This window comes from Petaurus breviceps, unplaced genomic scaffold, assembly GCF_028583685.1.
Source record: "Petaurus breviceps papuanus isolate PSGF00001 unplaced genomic scaffold, PetGlider_PUasm1.0 90919, whole genome shotgun sequence".
Lineage (NCBI taxonomy): Eukaryota > Metazoa > Chordata > Mammalia > Diprotodontia > Petauridae > Petaurus > Petaurus breviceps.
Window position 1 is genome coordinate 14691694 of NW_027187378.1, and position 19744 is coordinate 14711437.

Here is a 19744-nt window from a genome sequence, read left to right on the forward strand (position 1 = left end):
TGATTTGATATTGTGGGAAAGGGAAGAGTTGAAGATAACTGAAGTTTGGAATCTGGATGATTGAGATAAAGGTAGTACCCTCATTAGAAACAGGGTAATTAGAGGAGGTTGGGCAATAAACATATGAGGAAAATGAGATCTCTTTGGAGCACATGGAATTTGAAGTAACTACATCTAGGTGGGGATATCCTCCATGTGGTTGGTAATTTGAAAGTGTTATTCTGTTGATTGAGGAGGTAGATAAATAATATGTATTATATTTTAGGGAAGGAGATAAATATATACTATGTATTAGGGGAGGAGATAGATATATAATATGTATTATCTCTTCCCATAATACAAAGACATTACATGTATATATAATACATTTTATGTGCATTATATTTCTTTTATATATATATATATACGTCTATATATATGTCATTCATGTAATGTTATAATCATTGATAAAAAAGAGCACATGAGGAAAAGTTATGAAATTATGAAGAAAAATTGTTGATTAGAAGGGGAAACTAAAAAAGGGAAACTAAAGTTTCCAGGATAGATATTCTAAGAAGTGCTCTTGTCATTGGTGCCCAACCCTTCCCCTTCCATAGGCTTTTCCATTCTTCTAGGATCTCCCTTCTAATCCACCTTCCCTAAGGTAACCATTGCTTAGGTACCTCTTACCAGATTTTGTCCCCAGTAATGATCTAATAAACATAATTCACAATGAAGTGTAAATAAGCAACAAGATTTAATGTTTATTCTTCCATCAGTATTGATATCTTGTTAGGTGGCAGAAGAATAAAACTAAAATTGTGGACTTCGTTTTTCATTTTCAAAAGTAGAAAAAGAATTTGAAAGTAAAGTAAGGTTAAAATACAGGGGGATGTCCACCTCTTTGGTCATCAGTTTCCTCAAATGTAAAAACAAAAGGCAGGGGTGGAGGGTGGGAGGCGGGGCAGATTTCACTTGAAGGCTCTGAGTTTCCTTCCAATTCTAGATCTCTAATATGATGATTCTGGCCCTAAGGGTGCAATCCTTTTTTATGAGGTAGATGTTTAAAACCAATCTTCTTGATTTGCATCTATGAAAAAATAATTGGTGGCTCCAAATTATAGCATATTTGCCATTGGAGCCTTTGTTTCGACTGTACCTAGGGCTATTTTATATAAACTAAAATAGTTGCTATTTTAGTAATAATTATTCAATGTAAAATTACTTCCATAGATATTTCAAGAATTAAAATTTTGCCCCCAAATAGTAGAGCATAGATTAAAATTGGGCTATAAAAATTTATTATTTTGAGATGTGGGTGAGGGCAGAGATTGTATATAAAAGATATCTATCACCATGTCTATGACATTACAATCAGATTTTTGTGCATTTGCAACTCCAACATTTCAGAGCTCCTTATTTCATTCTTAAGGGTTTAGCATGTTGAATTAATTGGATCAGACAAAGACATCCTAGAAAATTCAGTCCAAAGTAAGGAAAAAATTATAATAAGGATTGTATTGATCTAAGGCTAGGGAGATTTTATGTGTTATATTAAAATTTATATATTATTTTATGTATTATTTTAATAGATTTTAGGTATTATATTTAAATGTATACATATCAAAATTATATGTATATTAAAAGTTGAACTTAAATCTAAATATAAAGATCCTTTTGCTTAACCCCAAAACTTTTCTGACTGCTATTGAAGATAATGTTTTCTAATTTTGATTTGGGTACTTATAAATGATTTTCAGTCCTAAACTATTGAAAAATATAATTGTGCCTTATGCATTCTAAAATACCCATCATCTGTCCTTTAAGTTTTCACTTCTGACTCTACTAACAAAAATGTCACTTAGAACTTTTATGATAGGAACATCTCCATTTTGTATACTATGCTGTAATCAATTTCTTTTACAAATGAATGTAATATTCTAATAAATAACTTCAATTCACTCTCAGTCTAAACCAAATGTTACAGTAGTAGCAGAGGATTCTTTTATTGCCAGTGCCTTCCCTCAATCCTTCTTGACTAGGGGATTAACTTCATCTAGCCCTTCTTGATTTAAGGATTAACTTCAAGATAGCCTTATATGATTTGAGTAGCTCTAGTCCATGGTACCTTATTGATTGTATTCTTGCCTGTTATGCTCTAAGAGATGATCCTGGTCTGTAAATTCTCTTCTCTCAAATCTTTCCTTAAAATGATAAGCTACCTTTCTATTATTTGTGAAAATTGTCACTTTTTTGGTGCAGTTTTTAGGAAAAAACAGGAAAAAAAAGCTGTTCTTATGGGAGTTATTTTTATTTGATATATTTTTGATCTAAATAGAAATTTAGTTTTTTTTTTCTGAAAAGTAAAAATAGATTATTAGATCTGATACTATGCTCAAATATATTATTATTATCATTAAATTTCTCTCCCTGTTTTCAGACTTTGATAATAGTTAATGTTCAGTGAATATCTCAGAACATCTAGAGCAGAGTGTAACAGCAAGCACCCTAGCATACATAGGACAGCTGCTAGCACAGGTTCTTTGATCTGCTTTTCTAAAAGAAAGCAACTCAAAAGGGTTTAACAATCTTACTTTAATGATACATATATATATATATATAGTTCAGAGGGGAAAGTCAGCACTTTGAACTTAAGACAGAATACAAACAGAAATTACAAGTAGACAAAAAATACAGAGAGAGAAAATAACACAGTTCAACAAACCAATAGACAGGGCTTCTAGCTGTCTGACCATTATATATATATACATACATACCAGAGAGAGAAGCATCAACATCTGGGTTTTCAAAGCTGTGAGGCTCAATGGCTACCCAGAGTCTCATCTGGCCAAATCAAACAACTCTTCCCATAAGTGAGTCCCAAAGCAAAACCTTATCTCAGGGTCAGAGTGTATGTGTGTGTGTGTGTGTGTGTGTGTGTGTGTGTGTGTGTGTGTATCCTTCTTCAGGGTCAGAGGACCTTCATGACCCACTGCCTAATTACAAAGTAAAAAAAAAAAGCCTTCCCTAAGCAAGCTTCTCTTGTTGGGTTCCAAGTGAGGCCCATTAAGGGGCAGGAAAGATCTTCAAATTCCCTTACCATTACACAGAGTCATCAAATTTGGCCAAATTTCATGGGCCAACTCTCAAGTATGACTTGAACCACATTAGTATATAATTTGAAAGTATTTAACAAAATAAATAAAAAATACAATGCAACACATAATGTTCATTTGTGGTTTTCTAAGTGAATATGCAGGCTTTGGGGAATCAGTTTCTGAATTCTTTTGTAACAAAAATTATAAAATTCAAACACACACTAAATTAAGAAATGGTTTGTATTCCCAAAGTTCATTTGTAAGTCATTTGGAATTTAGAACTTATTTTCCTAAGAATTCAGGAATTATTGAAGGATATAAGATTATGTAGGTCTGGGAAGCTCCCTGGCCAGGCACTTTCATTCACCATGAACTATGTAGTTCTCCTAATTCCTAAATTTAGCAGATTGGGAGTTGCCTTAGGCAATGAGAAGATAAGTGAATTGCCCAGGGTCACACAGGTATATATGTTTCAGAATCAGGATTTTTCTCCACCCTAGAAATTAACAGTGGGGACTCTCTCTATCCTCCCACTCTGGAGAAACAATAGAGAAACTGAGGTTACTCCTTTATGTATACCTAAAACAAAGTGTATTAACATATTTATACCAAAAAAAATTCTCAGAGTCCCTAGACTATCCCTAGATATTTTTAACTGAACAACAATGGAGCTTTGGGGTTCAGTTGATAGATTATCTGGAAGGGGATACTCCTTCCTCTTTTTCTTTCCCTTCCATTTCCCTTTTCTTAAGCAATTATTAGTTAAATTTAACAGTATATATAATATGTGTGTGTATAACAGTACTAACAACCATCTATCTCTGCCCCACAAAAAAGTATGTATAGCACACTTAAGTTTAATCTTCACTATTAACATTTTCTTATGTCTAAACAGTTAACAAAACAGTAAAGCAAGCCCTGATTTATAGCACTTGCCAATTTTAAGGATGTAAATGCTCACACTGAAAAATTAACAATCAACTTGGTTAAAGTAGACTCTAACACACCCCTGCTAACATATAAATAAGACATAGTCCCTGCCCTCAAAGACCATATAGTCAAGTATAAGAGAAGATGTGTGCATATATACATATGTATACAGATGTATGTATGTATAAATATATATGTATGTACATATACATGTACTTGTGTGTATATCTATCTACATCCAGTGGTTTTGACTATAAGTACAGATAGAGTATACTATACGTAAAGTATAGTATTTCTTTGATGAGGGAGAAATCACTTCTGGTGGGGGACCATGAAAGGCTTCATTGAAGAGGAGGGAAAGGTAACATTTGAGTTGGAAGTAAATTAGTTGTTACTCAACTGAGGCCTGCATATATACAGATTTGTGCTGCCTTTACTTTGTTTTCTTTTATCAAGTATTTCTTCCCAAATTAGTTTTATCCTTCTCAATCTTGAATATGACTAACTACAGTTCTTTATCATCTTTTTTAGTCTAATTAACCAGTCAAAAGATTTTAAAGAAACAATTTTTTCTAATAACGTAAAAAATGTATTTTAACCTTGCTCTTATTTGTGGTTGTTGAATATCATTTCATTTTATTGAATTATTCTCTAAAGAAAACAAAATCTTAAACCACCATTCTAATCCTTGTTGCAATTGAAACATAATTCAAAGTATCTAAAAGATATAATACTCATGGAAATATAAGAAGTTAGTTATATAGTTAGAATAAAGAGAATTTTTTTCCCCATAGAACTGATGCAGTATTGTTTCTTACTGAGAAGTAATTCTCAGTGTTGCTAAATATAAGAACAAATATCTATATCATAATTCTTTTCCCCTTTAAAAAAAATACCATTTGTATAACCTCAGTTTCTTTGCACTTTATGCTCTCATAAGAATCTGCTGTGTTTCAACCTAAATTGGAGTTTAAACAAATGAATATTTATGAATTTGTTTGAAATAAAAATGAATTTTGAATGGAATGAAATTTCATTAAATTAAAATGAAAATTGAAAGATGAATCTTAAATTTTTCCTAAAGACAACTTATTCAATAACATGCTTCTCTTGGTTAGATAAAATTAAATACTATCACTTTAAAATTTTTATTATCTTTCTACAGGAATTATTTGACATTCAAAGGATTCTCCTATCTGTTGCAGTTCATTGAAAACAAGTTAGCCCAAGAAAGCCTACAGTCTGTGGAACTCTATCAAAAAGCAATCATAGATCAAGAAAGATTTAATTTGTTAATAAGGTTTGTGCCATTTAATTTTTAGAAGTGGATAGGAATAAGGTTACATGACCAATGATTTCATTGTTACATAGAACTACCAGATGAGGAAACTCTTTGAACCAGTGCAGGCTTGCATCTTCTCTGCAACTTACAGTCTTAGAAAGTTACCTAGAGAGGCAATTTGAAAGGTTAAATGACTTACTGAAAGTCTCATAGCCAGCATATATCAGAGGAAAGTCTGAAACTCACATCTTCCTTACTCTGAGGTTGCAAGCATATAAAGAAAAAGGGCTAGATTTGAGAGAGAATGTAGCAGTAGGATCAGCAGAACCTAGCAAAGGATTGCATGTGGGAGGCAAGGAAGAGAGAACAGTCAGGGGTAAGTAACTCCAAAGTTGTGAACCATCCAGGTTCACTGGAATGATAGCAGTGACCTCAGTAGAAATAGAGAAGTTTGGAGGAAAATAAAATGTAAAGAACAGGTAATGAGTCCTATTTTGAATACATTGAGTTTGGAAATATATTGGTATTGGAAATATAAGGAATGAACTCTTGAGAGGCAGGATGGTGTCATTCAGTAGCCAAAGAACCTAGGTTCAAATCTAAGCTCTACCTCTTACTATTTGTGACCTTGGGAAATTTACTTAAACTCTGTAGGTCTGAATTTTCTTGCCTATTGATGAGGAGGTTAGATTGATATCACAAATAAATGTGTGTATGCAAGTATATGTATATATACTTGACATATATGTCAACACACATAACATATATACACATATGTGTTGTGTCTATCTATATGTCTGTCTGTCTATCTCCAACACCAAATCTCCCATTTCTTTTTAAAAGATCCTTCTAGTCACCCACACTTTAAACTTTGGAATCATTTTTTGCTCTTCCTTCTTTCTCATTCACCTCATCTAATCAGTTACCAAGAGCTGTTGATTTTACCTTGACAGTATCTCTTATGTATGTCCCCCTTGTTTCTTGTCATATTGCCATCACCTTTGTTCAGAACATCATCACATCTCACTTGGACTATTTTAATAATATATACTCTTTCTGCCTCTAGTTTGTCCCCTTTTCCAACTATCCTTCACGAAACTGGCAAAATATCTTTTTAATGAAATAATCTTCCTTGTCATTCTCCTACTCAAAAAACCTTGGTGGTTCTCCATTGCCTATGAACAAATGCTATTTGTTTGACCTTTATGATCTTTCACAATATCTCCCAATTTTCTTTCTAGCCCTGCTTCATGTTCTGTCATTCCATCCAACCTACATTCCAGCCAACCTACAGTACCAGTTGGTTCCCCAAACTTGTCCTGATTTCTCCCATCTCTGTACATTTATATAATCAGTCTCTAATGACTGGAGTAGATTCCCTCCTCATCTTTGACTGTTGGAATCCTAGCTCTGGTGCCATCTCCTCCCTCTTCCCTTATTACCTCAGGTGAAAGTTATCTCTTCTATTACACTTATCCAGACCTCTCCTTTATTCCTATAAGCTTCTACTTCATATTATAACTTATTTATGTTCATATTGTAGCTTTCCTCATGAAAAAATCTCTAGATTTGGTATTCAAGTAACTCTGTACATGTCCCAGCTCTGCTAAGTACTACTTGAAGGCCCTTAGACACCAGTTTCCTCATGTGAAATGTGGAAGTTGAACTTGATACTCATTGCAAAATTTTAGAGATCTACTCCAAATCCTGTGATACTTAAGAGCAAGAATTGTATTTTTTTCATCTTTCTATCCCCAGTAGCTAGTAAAATGCCTTGTACATAATAGGTACTTAGTAAATTATTAAAATGGTTGAATTGAATTTACATTGCTAAGTAGTATTATTGTGCAAGATTGAAATCTAGTATGAGATAAAAGAATTGTCACAAATCCTTAACACAAAGTTAATCATCTTTTGCATAAGAGGGATTTCCAGATTATTCTCTCTGACAATTTGGGCAGAGTATTAGCAAGAACCATTTGTAGAGCATTTTTGTAAATATATCTAAATTATGTTATTTTATAAACTAGACCTGAATCCTGTCCAGTCATTAAATAAGTATTTATAATGTGCAGTGTTGTATAGTGGACAGAGAACTAGCAAACTGACCTTAGATGCCACCTGTGGTACATACTTGCTGTTACCCTGGGCAAGTAACCTCTCAGTGTTATAGACAATTTTCTAAAGCTACGAATTGCAGAGAAAGCACTGATCTGGATTGGTAAAGGGAGTTTCCTTACCTGAAGTTACATGTATAGATAAACTCACAGGCTTAATTCTTCTCCCTATTTCTATGTTCCTACTATATATTTAGCAACCATCTTGTGGGAAAACTAGTCTAGGTGAAGAGATGAAATGTAGTATAATGTAATTAGAGAAAGCTTACAAGGTAGTATGCAATTACTTACTAGATTATGTCACATAGTATATAAAAGTTCTTTAGGAATTCTGAGAAATTAAAGATCATTGTGGGTTGCCATAGGCAGGAAAGTTCATGGGGGGATTATTACAAACATTGGAGAAATTGTATACAAATCAGAATATGAAATATATATGTATATATATAGAAGAAATTTCATTTTAAAGATGAAGACCAATAAATTGCACTTTCATTTTCTGTCCCTTCCAACTAAATAAAGCAATATTGTAATGAAATTTTAGTATATTTTAAGCTTTGTGAGGTCAGAGGTCATGTCTTATTTTTCTTTGTATCTCTTATATCCTAGTATGGTGCTTTGCATAGACTAAGCAGTCATTTAAATTCACAAACACTTAGGGGCTGCTAGGTGACTCAGTGAATAGAGTACTGGCCCTGGAGTCAGGAGGACCTGAGTTCAAATCCTGCCTCAGACACTTAACACTTACTAGCTGTGTGACCTTGGGCAAGTCACTTAACCCCAATTGCCCTGTGCCCCCTTCCAAAAAACAGAAAGAAAATGTGGGGTGGCTAGGTGGTGCAGTGAGCAGAGCACCCCCTGGAGTCAGGAGGGCCTGGGTTCAAATCTGGCCTCAGACACTTAACACAAAAATGATGTTGGGCAAGTCACTTAACCCCAATTGCCCTCCAAAAAAAAAAAAACCAAAATGCTCATTTGGGGCGGCTAGGTGGCACGTGACTCCACCAGCCCTGGAGTCAGAAGGACCTGGGTTCAGATCCGGCCTTAGACACTTAACACACACATACAAAAACTTGCCGTGTGACCTTGGGCAAGTCACTTAACCCCAATTGCCCTCCAAAAAGCAAAAAAAAACCCTATTTCACAAACACTTATTAAGCACTTACAATAAACATGGGTTAACATTAAGAGCTTGCAATACAAAGGCAAAGGGACTCAGCCCTCAGAGAGTTTATAGTCTAATGGGAGGAGAGAGAGAATACTTATATGAGTGTATATAAATGTAAAGCATGTACAAAGTAAGACAAAATCATTTCATGAGAGAGACAGGGTTAATAATTGGGGAGATCAGGAGAAGCTTTATGTAGGAGATATGACCAATATCTTAAAGAAAGCTAAAGATTACAAAAGTCACAGGCGAGGAGGGAATGCATTCCAGATATGGGAGACCACTTCTGTGAAGACATGGAGGCAGGAGATACATTGTGTATGGGAAACATCTAGAAGACCAATTTATCTGAAATAAACTGTACATTAAATAATATGAAATAAAATTAGAAAAGTAGGTGAGAACTAAATTAAATTAAGAAATTAAATGCCAATGTCAATAAGTATTTGTTGAATAAATAGAAGTGATCATGTTTCTCCATTTAGAAAATACATATACTTCATCTAATCATTTTTTATTCCCTAAATCCATAGCAATAGCAATAACAAGATTTAAAATTCCTTATGAGTTATAGATATAATACCTTGATGTTAAAAAATAACTCTTGCCTTTTCTTCAGTTCATAGATTTAGAGCTAGAAGAGGCTTTAGAGACCATCTAGTCCAGTATCCTCATTTTACATATGAGGAAACCAAGATAGAGGTTAAGTGAGCTGCCCAAGGTCATACAGGTAGTAGATGAATTTTCTATATCCAAACCCTTTTTATTGTACCACACAGATACTTTTTAAACCAAAACTTTCATGTAATTCATTATCATATGTATACAGAATGAGATTGTCCAGCCAAAGAACTGTGCATAGTTTTAGGCATCAAAGGAGTTAAAAGTGGGTTTGATTACCATGTTTTTTAAAGCAAGTTTTCAGCATTGCTCTGTTTTACGTCTTTGTCAAGAGACATTGTAGTTGCTGCATTTTTATGTCTAGATTATATTACAGATATATTTCAATAAACCATGAAGAACTACCATAGATTCTATAAGCTGTTGGTCTGTGCTTAAATAAACATTTCATGCAGCACCTGTTTTATTTTATAGCCTTTGTAATCAAACTGACATTTTGAAAGAAGAAGACCTTGAAGCATGTGGAGCAGTTGTCCTTCACCAGCTTCAGAGATTGTTACAGCATACATCCACTAAATGCCTCTTACCTGAGGAAGCTCTTATTGACAGAGGTAGTAGTGGGGATGAAAAGCCAGTCAGGTATTATAGTAATGAAATTAATGTTATTGTGTGATTGCCATTCTTATTCCATTTGCAGTATGCCATACAGAGTGAATCAAAATAAAAAGTGTTGCATAAGATTAGTCCAAATCCTAAACAATTGTACCATATTTTAAGTGATCTAAGTCAAGGGCTTAGATTTTTGTTTACTATGTTGTATAAGCCAAGGGCTTAGATTTTTGTTTACTATGTTGTATATGTCTTTGTAATTGATTACATTCTCTATTATTTGATTTTCCATTTTCCCATAATTTTGTTTGACTTTTATAGATTCAGAGTAACATGTTAAAGCATTCCCAATTTGAGTTAGATTTAAATGATTTATTTCTTAAGGGATAAGTGGATAAATCTGCTTTTCTTGCTATAAACTGCTATATAGATGTTAGCTACTATTATTATTTTAAAAATCTGAATTTATGCATGTTAGCAAAGTTGTATATAAAAATGTTTTGTTTGTGAGTAAGAGTGCCCGCCCCGGAGTTGAGAGACCCAGGATCGATTCTGGCCTCAGATAATTAGCACCCACACAAAATAACTGGCTGTGTAACCTTGAGCAAGTTACTTAACTCCAATTGCTTAAAAAAAAGTTTTGTTTGTTTTTATTTTTTAAACATTCTAGCCACCCCTGAGCAGGGCACTTCAAATACCCTTTTGTACAAATCAATTGACAACTCCAGGGTCCTGTCCATTTCTGGGCGTTAGGCTGGTTTCTAAGCTTCCAGACCCATGTCAAAGTTACATATCTAAATAACTTATTTCTGTAAAGTAAGACTTTCTTAGGGCCCTGAGAACATGTTGCTGGACCAGGACTGAAGCACATCTTCTAAGCATCTTGTGTTTATTCTCCCACAGAAACGTCTGTATATTGTGGCCATATGAGTTGCCATTAGTTATTTTGTACACTGAAATAGTTATCGAAAAACAACTTTGAAAACTAAAAATTGTACTGGCTCTCTGATTTTGTTTAAACCTATAATTAGGTTTTTTTTTTAAATAAGTTCTTACTTGTATTTTATTTTTTGCACATAGTATCCTCTAGAACTGACTTTCCTTCCCCTTGCAGAGAGCTATCTCATATAACATTTTTTAAAGGAAAAAAATCAATATAACTGAGTACTGAAAAAGTGTGAACATATATGTAATGTTTAATACTTGTGAACTTCCCACCTCTGCAAAGAGATGGAATATCTTTTCATATCTCTTATTTCTAAGCCATGCCTATTCTTTATAATTTCACAACATAAATTTTTTACTTTTGTATGTAGCTGTTCTTTCCATTTAAGTTGTAGTCATTGTGCATATTGTTTTCTTGACTCTGCTTAACTTCATCCTGAATCAGTTCATATAGACTTTTCCACACATCTGTTTTCACCACATGCATTCCCCATTTGATAGGCTTCTACTTCATTCCAGTTCTTTGCTATCACAAAAAGTGCTACTATAATTATTTTGTATGCTATTTATGGGGACTTTTTTTTCTTATCAGTGTCCTCCTTGGGGCATAAGCCCAGCAATGGGATCTCTAGGTTGATGTATCTGGACCTTTAGTCACTTTATTTGAATAAGCCTATGATTAATTTAATAAAATAAATGGAGAGGCATCTTAACAGAGTGAGTAGAGTATTACAGGAGTAGTTAAGTTTTCACTTAATAGTTATGTGAACTGGGACAAATCACTTCACTCTTCTGTGGCTGTTTTCTTATGAAGAAGTTGGACTAGGTGGTCTCTAAGAGTTCCTATATGAATCTAAATTCACATTCCTTATTAGCCCACCAAAAGTTATAGCAATGGATGGCTAAGTATATGAGTGACTATTTACAAAATTTATTTAAATAACAAATGATGAAGTGATTTATTTTTTTTCATTTCACTTAACTCTCATGTAGGTTCTTTCACCTTTAGCCCTGCCTCCAGTCCATTAGCAACTGATAACACTATTTTGTTTAAGTGGAATTTAGTATAAAGCCAGTCTGTCTTGGATCTTGTTCAGGGGAATTTAATTAAGACACTTCTAAAAGGATCTCAATTTAAGATAGATATTAGAATACAAGTTCCTGGAAGAGAACAGATTGGTTTTTTTTACTTTCTTTGTAGCTCTAGCATTTAGCACTCAGTGCCTTGTAAAAAATGCTTATTGATTAATTGGTCCCACAATATAAACTTAAAGTTAGATAATGGCCCAGGTATATTTTTTTATTGTAAGCTAAATCTAGATTAATAGTACACAAAATGTAGGAAATGCTGGAAATATAACAGGAGTGGTGACTTCTGAACTGAAGACATCAGAGGCAGTGAGATAAAATGGTCTTCCTTTCACTTTTTTTTAATCAGGTAAAATAAAAATGATAGTCTTAAAATATAGCAAGTTTTATAAGGTGGTAGAAAGAACCTGGCAAGGGAAATCTTTTTCAGCCATTTATGTGTTTTGTGAGATAATTATATGTGTTTCAAGCCTAACCAACCCACTTACTACTTTCTCCAAGCTGTTTTATAAAATTGATATACTGTTAGTCATAAACTACAGTTTTGGTATGACATAAAAAACACATATTCATTTATAATTCTGTTTGCAAACAGATTTGTTACGTAATATGATTCATTGCATTATTCTCTGCCAAATTGAGACCGTGGGTGCTAGAATATGATATATCTATGTCTAATGGACTTAAACTTGTTATGGTTTCATAACATTCATAATAGAGCATCTGACTGTTGATCTACAGTTCTGCATCCAGCTCAACCTTTCATAAGAAACAATCTTTCTTTATTACTAGCAAAGATCTGTAAATTAATATCTGTAGCCTTCAGTAGCTGTCTCTACCAAAACAGTTTTATAAAGCCAGTTAAAAATACCAAGGGTGGTTGTTAATGACAGTGTTTTATTCATTTACACTTAATCACTACAGGTTAATACATTTTGGTCACTTGTTAAATAACCACTTAGCTATATGTCATTTAATATGCTCTAGTATTTAAACAACTGAACTCTAATTGGATTTTAGTCTTTCTTCCCAAGGCAAATTTGGGAAATAGAAGTTTTCCTTCTACATCTCCTCCAAAAGTTCCCAAGGTTACTATTTACCCAAATCTGTTCTTTCCCCAACAGTTTCCTGTTGCCTCTTCAGTAGTGTCCATATCCCAATTCAGTTGTATCTTTTCTGTAATCTTTTTTTTTTTTTAGTGTCATCTTCCTGGTCCAGTGTGTCAATTAACTAATTTAATGGACTCTTCCTGAGATACTAATTTGGGGTAGCTAGGTGATACAGTAGAATAGAGTGCTGTGCCTAGAGTCAGAATGAATTCAAATCTGACCTCAGATGCTTACTAGCTGTATAGCCCAGGATATGTCACTTAGCCCTGTTTGCCTTAGTTTCCTCATCTGTGAAATGAGTTGGAAAAGGAATGGCAAACCACTCCAGTACCTTTGCCAAGAAAACCTCAAATGGGGTCACAAAGAGTCAGACATGACTAAAACGACTAAATAACAAGACATTCCTTTGGAAACAGTACCCAGCCTTTGTTGTCTAACCTATACATGATTCAGTGAACATTTCAAACTACATACAAGGGCAATGCTTATGACAAGGGAGATATTTTGAGACATGTAGAACTTTCTGTCTATCAAATTAAATGAAGTAGATCATCATCTGTAGCGTCTTCATGTAGGACCGACACTTTTTAACTAAATTACCAACTCCTTATAAGTCATGTCAGTCAATCATCAAGCATTTATTAAGTGCCTTTTATAATTCAGGTGTTTGGCTAAGCACTAGAGATACAAAAAAACGATAAAAACATGGTTCCTTCCCTCCAGGACCTGACATTCTGTTGGGGGAGACAACATGTAGGTACCAACATTATAAGATATATGCATTCAAAATGGAATGTAATCAGTGAAGGAAATCTCTAGGGGTGGGATAGGAAAGAGACAAGGAGAAGCTTCCTGGAGAAGATGGTATTTGAGCTATATCTTGAAGGAAGCCAAGAAGGCTAAAAGGTGGAGGTGAAGGGTCAGTAAATAAACATTTATTACTTGCTTACTATGTGCCCATTTCTGTGTTTAAGACCCTGGGATGAAAAGAAAGGCAAAAATAGCCCTTGCACTCAAGTAACTCACATTGTAATAGAAGAAATGCAAACTATACATTTGAGATTGTACAGGGCATGTTGGAAGTACAGCACTGAATAAATGGGAGATAGCCATTTCAAAGGCAGCCTTAAGAAATAATGTCATGTGTGAAGAGCAGTAATTAGGCCAGTATAGCTGGATCGTAGCATGAGTGGAGGAGAGTAAAGTGTGAAAAGGCTGGAAAGGAAGGAACCAAGTTGTGAAGGACTTTCAATGTCATGAAACATCTCTGCACTTAAGTTTTCTCATCTACAAAATGGGATACATTTCTTTTTAAAAAGAAAATTATTTTAAACTTAAATACACAATAAGAAAAGAAAAAGAAACACATTGTAAACTTAAATATTGAAACAAATATAAAATAAGAAAAGAAAGCATTGCCATTTGCATAGCAAAACATGAGAGGATTTAAAATATATAGCAACAAATTTCTATTTCAAGAAAGCCTATATAATAAATACTATGTATTGTGTTCAGAGCTGTCCATCTTTTCTCTGCTTCCTTATAAATTTTCTTTCATTCTCTGCTGTGCACTTTTTACCTTGTCCTTTATTTCCCTCTTGCTCCTCTCCCTGCTCCCCCAGAAAAGGCTACAATTAAGTGCACACACACACATACTATATATATATACACATACACACAAAGATATATACATATATGTACACATATATATACAAGCATATCTATAATCATACTAATACATATATATATTCATATGTATCTATGTAAGATCATACTATACTTATTTGTCCAAGGAATACTTCTTTCTTAACTACCTTTGAAGGAAGTTTGTGAAGATTCATGAGGTTTTTTTTTAATTTATAGAATAAAACAAGCATTTCCATAACATAGTACAATAAAATAGATGGTTTTCCATGAAACTGCAAATCTGCTATTCACAACTTGCTATTCTTTTCAAATATACAACAAAATTATCATGCAAATTTTTTTTCTCTCTCCCTCTACTGCAGAGATGGCTACCAATAGACACAAATAGGTGTGTAGACACACACACACACACACATGCACACACATATACATACATATATATATGTAAAATTATTCTATACATACTTCTGTTTATCAGTTCTTTCTCTGGATGCAGAGATTTTATTTCTTCATAGGTCCTTTATAGTTTATTTAGGTATTTCTAATAGACAAAATAGCTTGTTCACTCAAAGTCATTTTTACAACAATGTTGCAGTTATTATATATAATATTCTCTTATTATGGCCAAAGTATTTTAATAACTCCTTGGGCTTAATTCCAGATTGCTCTCCAAATTGGTTGGATCATTTTACAATTCCACAAACAATGTATTAGTGTCCCAATTTTTCCTCATCCTCTCCAACATTTGTCACTTTGCCCTTCTATCTTTTTAGCCATTCTGATAGGTGTAAAATGATATTTCAAGGTTGTTTTAATTTTAATTTTGCTAATCAATAATTATTCAGAGCATTTTTATGTGACTACAAATTGTTTTGATTTCCTTATTGGAAAACTGTTCATATCCTTTGACTGGGGAATGATTCGTATTCTTATAGATTTAACAAAGTTCTAATTACTCTTTGTGAATTTCTCTTCATCTTATTTTTACTATTTTCCTTCTTAGTCTCTCTTTTTACCCTATCCTTGTTACATATCTTTTCCTCTTACCCTCTTATTCCTTATTTTACCCCCCTCTGAAATTTCCTCTGTTATCTTCTCTCCCTACCCTTCTAGTTCTATTCTATATACCCTTTTAAAAGTCCCTCTCCCACCCTTTCCCCCAGTTTTCTCACCTTTCTAGAAGTTCAGAAGACTTCTAAACCTCTTCACATGTACACTTTGTTTCCTTTTCAACCCAGATCAGAGTAAGTTTCCAACATTACCAGCCCTCCACCCTCACCTGTTTCCTCTATATTAGTTCTTCCTTTCATGCCACATTTTTATGAGATAATTTCTCTTTTTTATTTGTTTCTACCCCATCTCACATAACTTAGCCACAACCTTTCTTTCCAAATACCTTAGTAATGATAACAGTTTTAAGAATACTGATAACATTTTCATATATCATAAGTAAACAGTTTAAACTTTATTAGTGCCTTATAATTAGTCTTTAATGATTTTTTAATTTCTTCTGGATCTTTTATATCAAACTTTTCATTGAGTTCTGGTTTTTTTTGTTACAAATAGCTGAAAGTCTTTCAGTTCATCAAACATGCACTTTTTTTTCATTCAGGATTATACTCAACTTTGTTGAATAGGTTATTCTTGGATGCAACTCAAGTTCCTTTGCTTTTAGAAATATAATGTTCCAAGACCTACAGTCTTATAGTGTAGAAGCTGCTAGGTCTTGTGTAATCCTGATTGTTTTTATGTAGTATTTAAATTGTTTTGTTTTTTTCTTGCTGCTTACAAATTTTGAAACTTGGCTATGACATCCCTGTCAGTTTTCTTCCTGGGATCTTTTTGAAATGGTGACCAGCAGATTCTTTCTATTTCTGATTTGTCCTTTACCTTCTTGTTCTAGAACTTCAGAACAATTTTCCTCAATAGTTTCTTGTAATATTGTATCCAGACTCTTTTTTTTATTATAACTTTCAGGTAGTCTGACAGTTCTTATATTGTCTCTCTTCAATCTGTTCTCCAGGTCAGTTGTTTTTCCAATGAGATGTTTCAGATTCTTTTCTAGTTTTTCTAGTTTTATTGTATCTTGGTGTCTTATAACATCATTTGATTCTACTTGCCCAATTCTACTTTTCAAGGAGTTTTTCTTCCTTAAGCTTTTGCTTCTCTTTTTTCTGATTAGTTAAATTTCTTTTCATAATTTTCTTTGCTTTTTTTCTAATTTTTCTATTTTTTCTTAATTTTTGAATTCCTTTTTACATTTCTTCCTTAAGATTTGTATCTCTTTTTCCAATTTATTAACTACCTTTTCATAATTTTCTTGAATTGCTTTTATTTTTTTCTAGTTTTTCTTCATTCTCTCTTATTTGACTTTTTAAAATTCCTTTTTAAGTTCTTCCAAGGTTTCTTTGTGGGTTTGTGACCATTTGATGTTACACATTAGGGTATAAGTGGCTTTACCTCACTATCTTCCTCTGATTTGAACCCAGATCTTCTTTTACACCAATGTAGCTATCAATGGTCTTTTTCTTTTACTTACTCATTTTTATTTTTACTTTTATTTTTTCTTATTCAGTTTTTAGCAGCTTAATGTTATTATTATTAAGTTTTAATCCCAAATTGTGGGTAATGTTGCCTAGGCCTCAGGTCCTTCTAATTAATGTTGTTTTCTGAATTCTGTGGGGAGGGAGAAGTAGGAGCAGGGTGCTGAAGCTCAGGGACTTCTCTCTTCCTCCTCTAAGCCTAGCCATATTGTACCTGAAAATGTTCTTGTTCTGTGCCCACACCCTGGGAGTGCTTTTCCCCCTCCTTGCCCACAGTCACAGCTGGTCAGCACCACTAGACCAGTCTTCCTGAAACATCAGTGGATCCTTCAGTCTTCCCTCACTCAGCCTTCTGTTGTTCCTTAGATAAAAGTTTGTGAGGTGAAAGTTCCTATGGTGAAATTTCTTGAGGCTGTGGATGATAGAAAGTTGAAATGAAATTTCTGGAGGCTTGGTCTGCTTCCTTCAGTCTACTGAGGCTACTGTTTGTTGATTCAGTGGAGTCAGCCTGGAGGTATTGACTCTTCACTCAGACCAAACCTCAGCCCCTAGAGTCTTCTCTGAGGTCCTCTTATGAGTTTATTTTTGCTCTCTATGTTCATTTCATGGCGGTTTTCTGTCTGTTTGTGGAGGAAAGCTGGGAAGCCTAGAAATTTCTGACCTACTCCACCATCTTCCCAGAATGTCTATTTAATAATGAGTTATTTCTAAGTGAACTGAAATCCTTAGAAAATAAACATTCTATGATTCTATATGGTAAAAAGAAGCTGTAATTTCTTAGTGTGGGGAACTCTTTACAAATCATTTACTTAAAAATCAACTAGACCGGTGGAGTTACGGGGGGGGCACATAAAAGTTAAGTGACTTGATCAGGTTCACACACAGCTTATAAGCGGTAAGCAGTAGGATTTGAACAAGGTCTTCCCAACTTCAAGGTCACCACTCTTATCCACTATGCCATATTACCTTTTAAAATAAGTGGAATTATTATTACTATTATTGCTTTTCGGAGGGCAATTGGGGTTAAGTGACTTGACCAAGATCATGGCTAGTTTTTGTGTTAAGTGTCTCAGGCCGGATTTGAACTCAGGTCCTCCTGACTCCAGGGCCGGTGCTCTATTCATTACGCTACCTAGCCACCCCTTTTTTCTTTTTTTAACTACTATTTTTATTGTAAACTGAATCATCAGCAACACAAACATTGTATCATACAAGAATAATGAAAAAGAATATTTTATATGAAAGCATGAGCTTCTGTAATGTAGTTTGTTTTAAGAAAGCAAAAATTAAATTTAGTAAGGTAGTAAACCAAATTGCTCTGCTTATTGTGCAACCTTCTGAATTTATTTTTTCCTTGATGTATTTTTAATATCATGTTGGGTTTTTTTACATTACTTCTATTAACTCATTTCAACCTAATCTATTCTAAAAGGACCCCTCCCTTTGTAATTTGCTTCCATTAAGTGTGAAGTAGTCAAAGATTTTTAGGCAAAAGCTATAATATTGGGTGATATATATTATTACTTGACTTTTAGGTATGTTTGATTCATTACAATGTAATGGATGTTGCCTTGGGTGTATAATAAGCATTTTGCTCATTAACTTACTATATCTCGTTTAAAAATTTAGAAAGTATATGTCTTGATAAAGCCTAAATGAATATAATCACAATTAGCAGTTTTCCCTGAGATAAAAAACTTGAAAAGATTCCCTTTTTTATTTTTTGCATGTGCAACTAGTTGGCCCTGTTAGTGGCTACTTTTAAGTACAATTATTCAGTTTTGCTCTCAAGTGCATGTCAAAAAATTGTGCCAGCTTTCTTGCTTGTATTGTGACTCTGTATACCAAATATATTTTTTCTGTTTTCTTATAAAATTTTGACTGTTGAAAATTTCGTTTTCATTTACAGCTTTGGTCAGAATATCAGTCTGTTGCCAATACATTAAAAGAAATTACATAGCTTTAGTATTTTGTTTGGTAAAAACTCATTTATGTAGAATTAATTATAGACTATTTTAACAAGTTTTCCTTCTGTTATGTGACAAACAAAAGAGAACATATAACTTATTTGATTGTAGCCTTTGCTTCCTCTCTATGACATTCATGTGTTTTATAAAATTTTCCAATACAAAGTAAATGTAAATAATCCCATCCAAATTCTCTAATTTACTTAGAATTTTTGTTTCTTTTTATAATGCTGTAGAGCACAGGTGCTAAGAGAAGTATAATCAAGTAAATGATAGATAACCACAATCCCAAATAAGTACTGAAATTATTACTTTAAGATTATTTTTCTTTAATTGATTTAATTTTTGTTCAATGATCTTGGGTAAGAAAGTTTAATTGGGTTCTCTAAGAGTTAGGACTGGCTGTCAGAAATAAAAGTCTAGTTTTGTAGTTCTGGTTATCTTTTTTTGGGTGTATGACCTTGTATGAGTAATTTAGCATCATTTTTCTTAGTTTCTTCATTTGTGAGAGAGCAGAGCAATCACAAGAAAAGAGGTCTCCTTTAAGCCAGGCCTTATGGCAATAATTGTGCCTTAATGGTGTCAATATCCTATAAGATCTGATCTTCAATTTTGTGGGTCTAGAAATTCGTTTTTATCA

General features: G+C 33.5%; 1 protein-coding gene across 5 annotated transcripts in view; it reads left to right on the forward strand.

Moving 5' to 3' along the window:
- Positions 1-19744, forward strand: part of KIZ (kizuna centrosomal protein) — a 235658-nt gene that overhangs the window by 155390 nt on the left and 60524 nt on the right. For 2 of the 5 annotated variants that reach the window (XM_069075500.1, XM_069075501.1), the window contains 2 exons: positions 5173-5307; positions 9670-9834. The exons of 1 other annotated variant lie outside the window; for it this stretch is intronic. In XM_069075500.1, coding sequence (XP_068931601.1) covers positions 5173-5307; positions 9670-9834 — 300 coding nt within the window. The remainder of the gene's footprint in view (positions 1-5172; positions 5308-9669; positions 9835-19744) is intronic. 2 more of the 5 variants (XM_069075503.1, XM_069075502.1) reach the window with 2 other exon arrangements.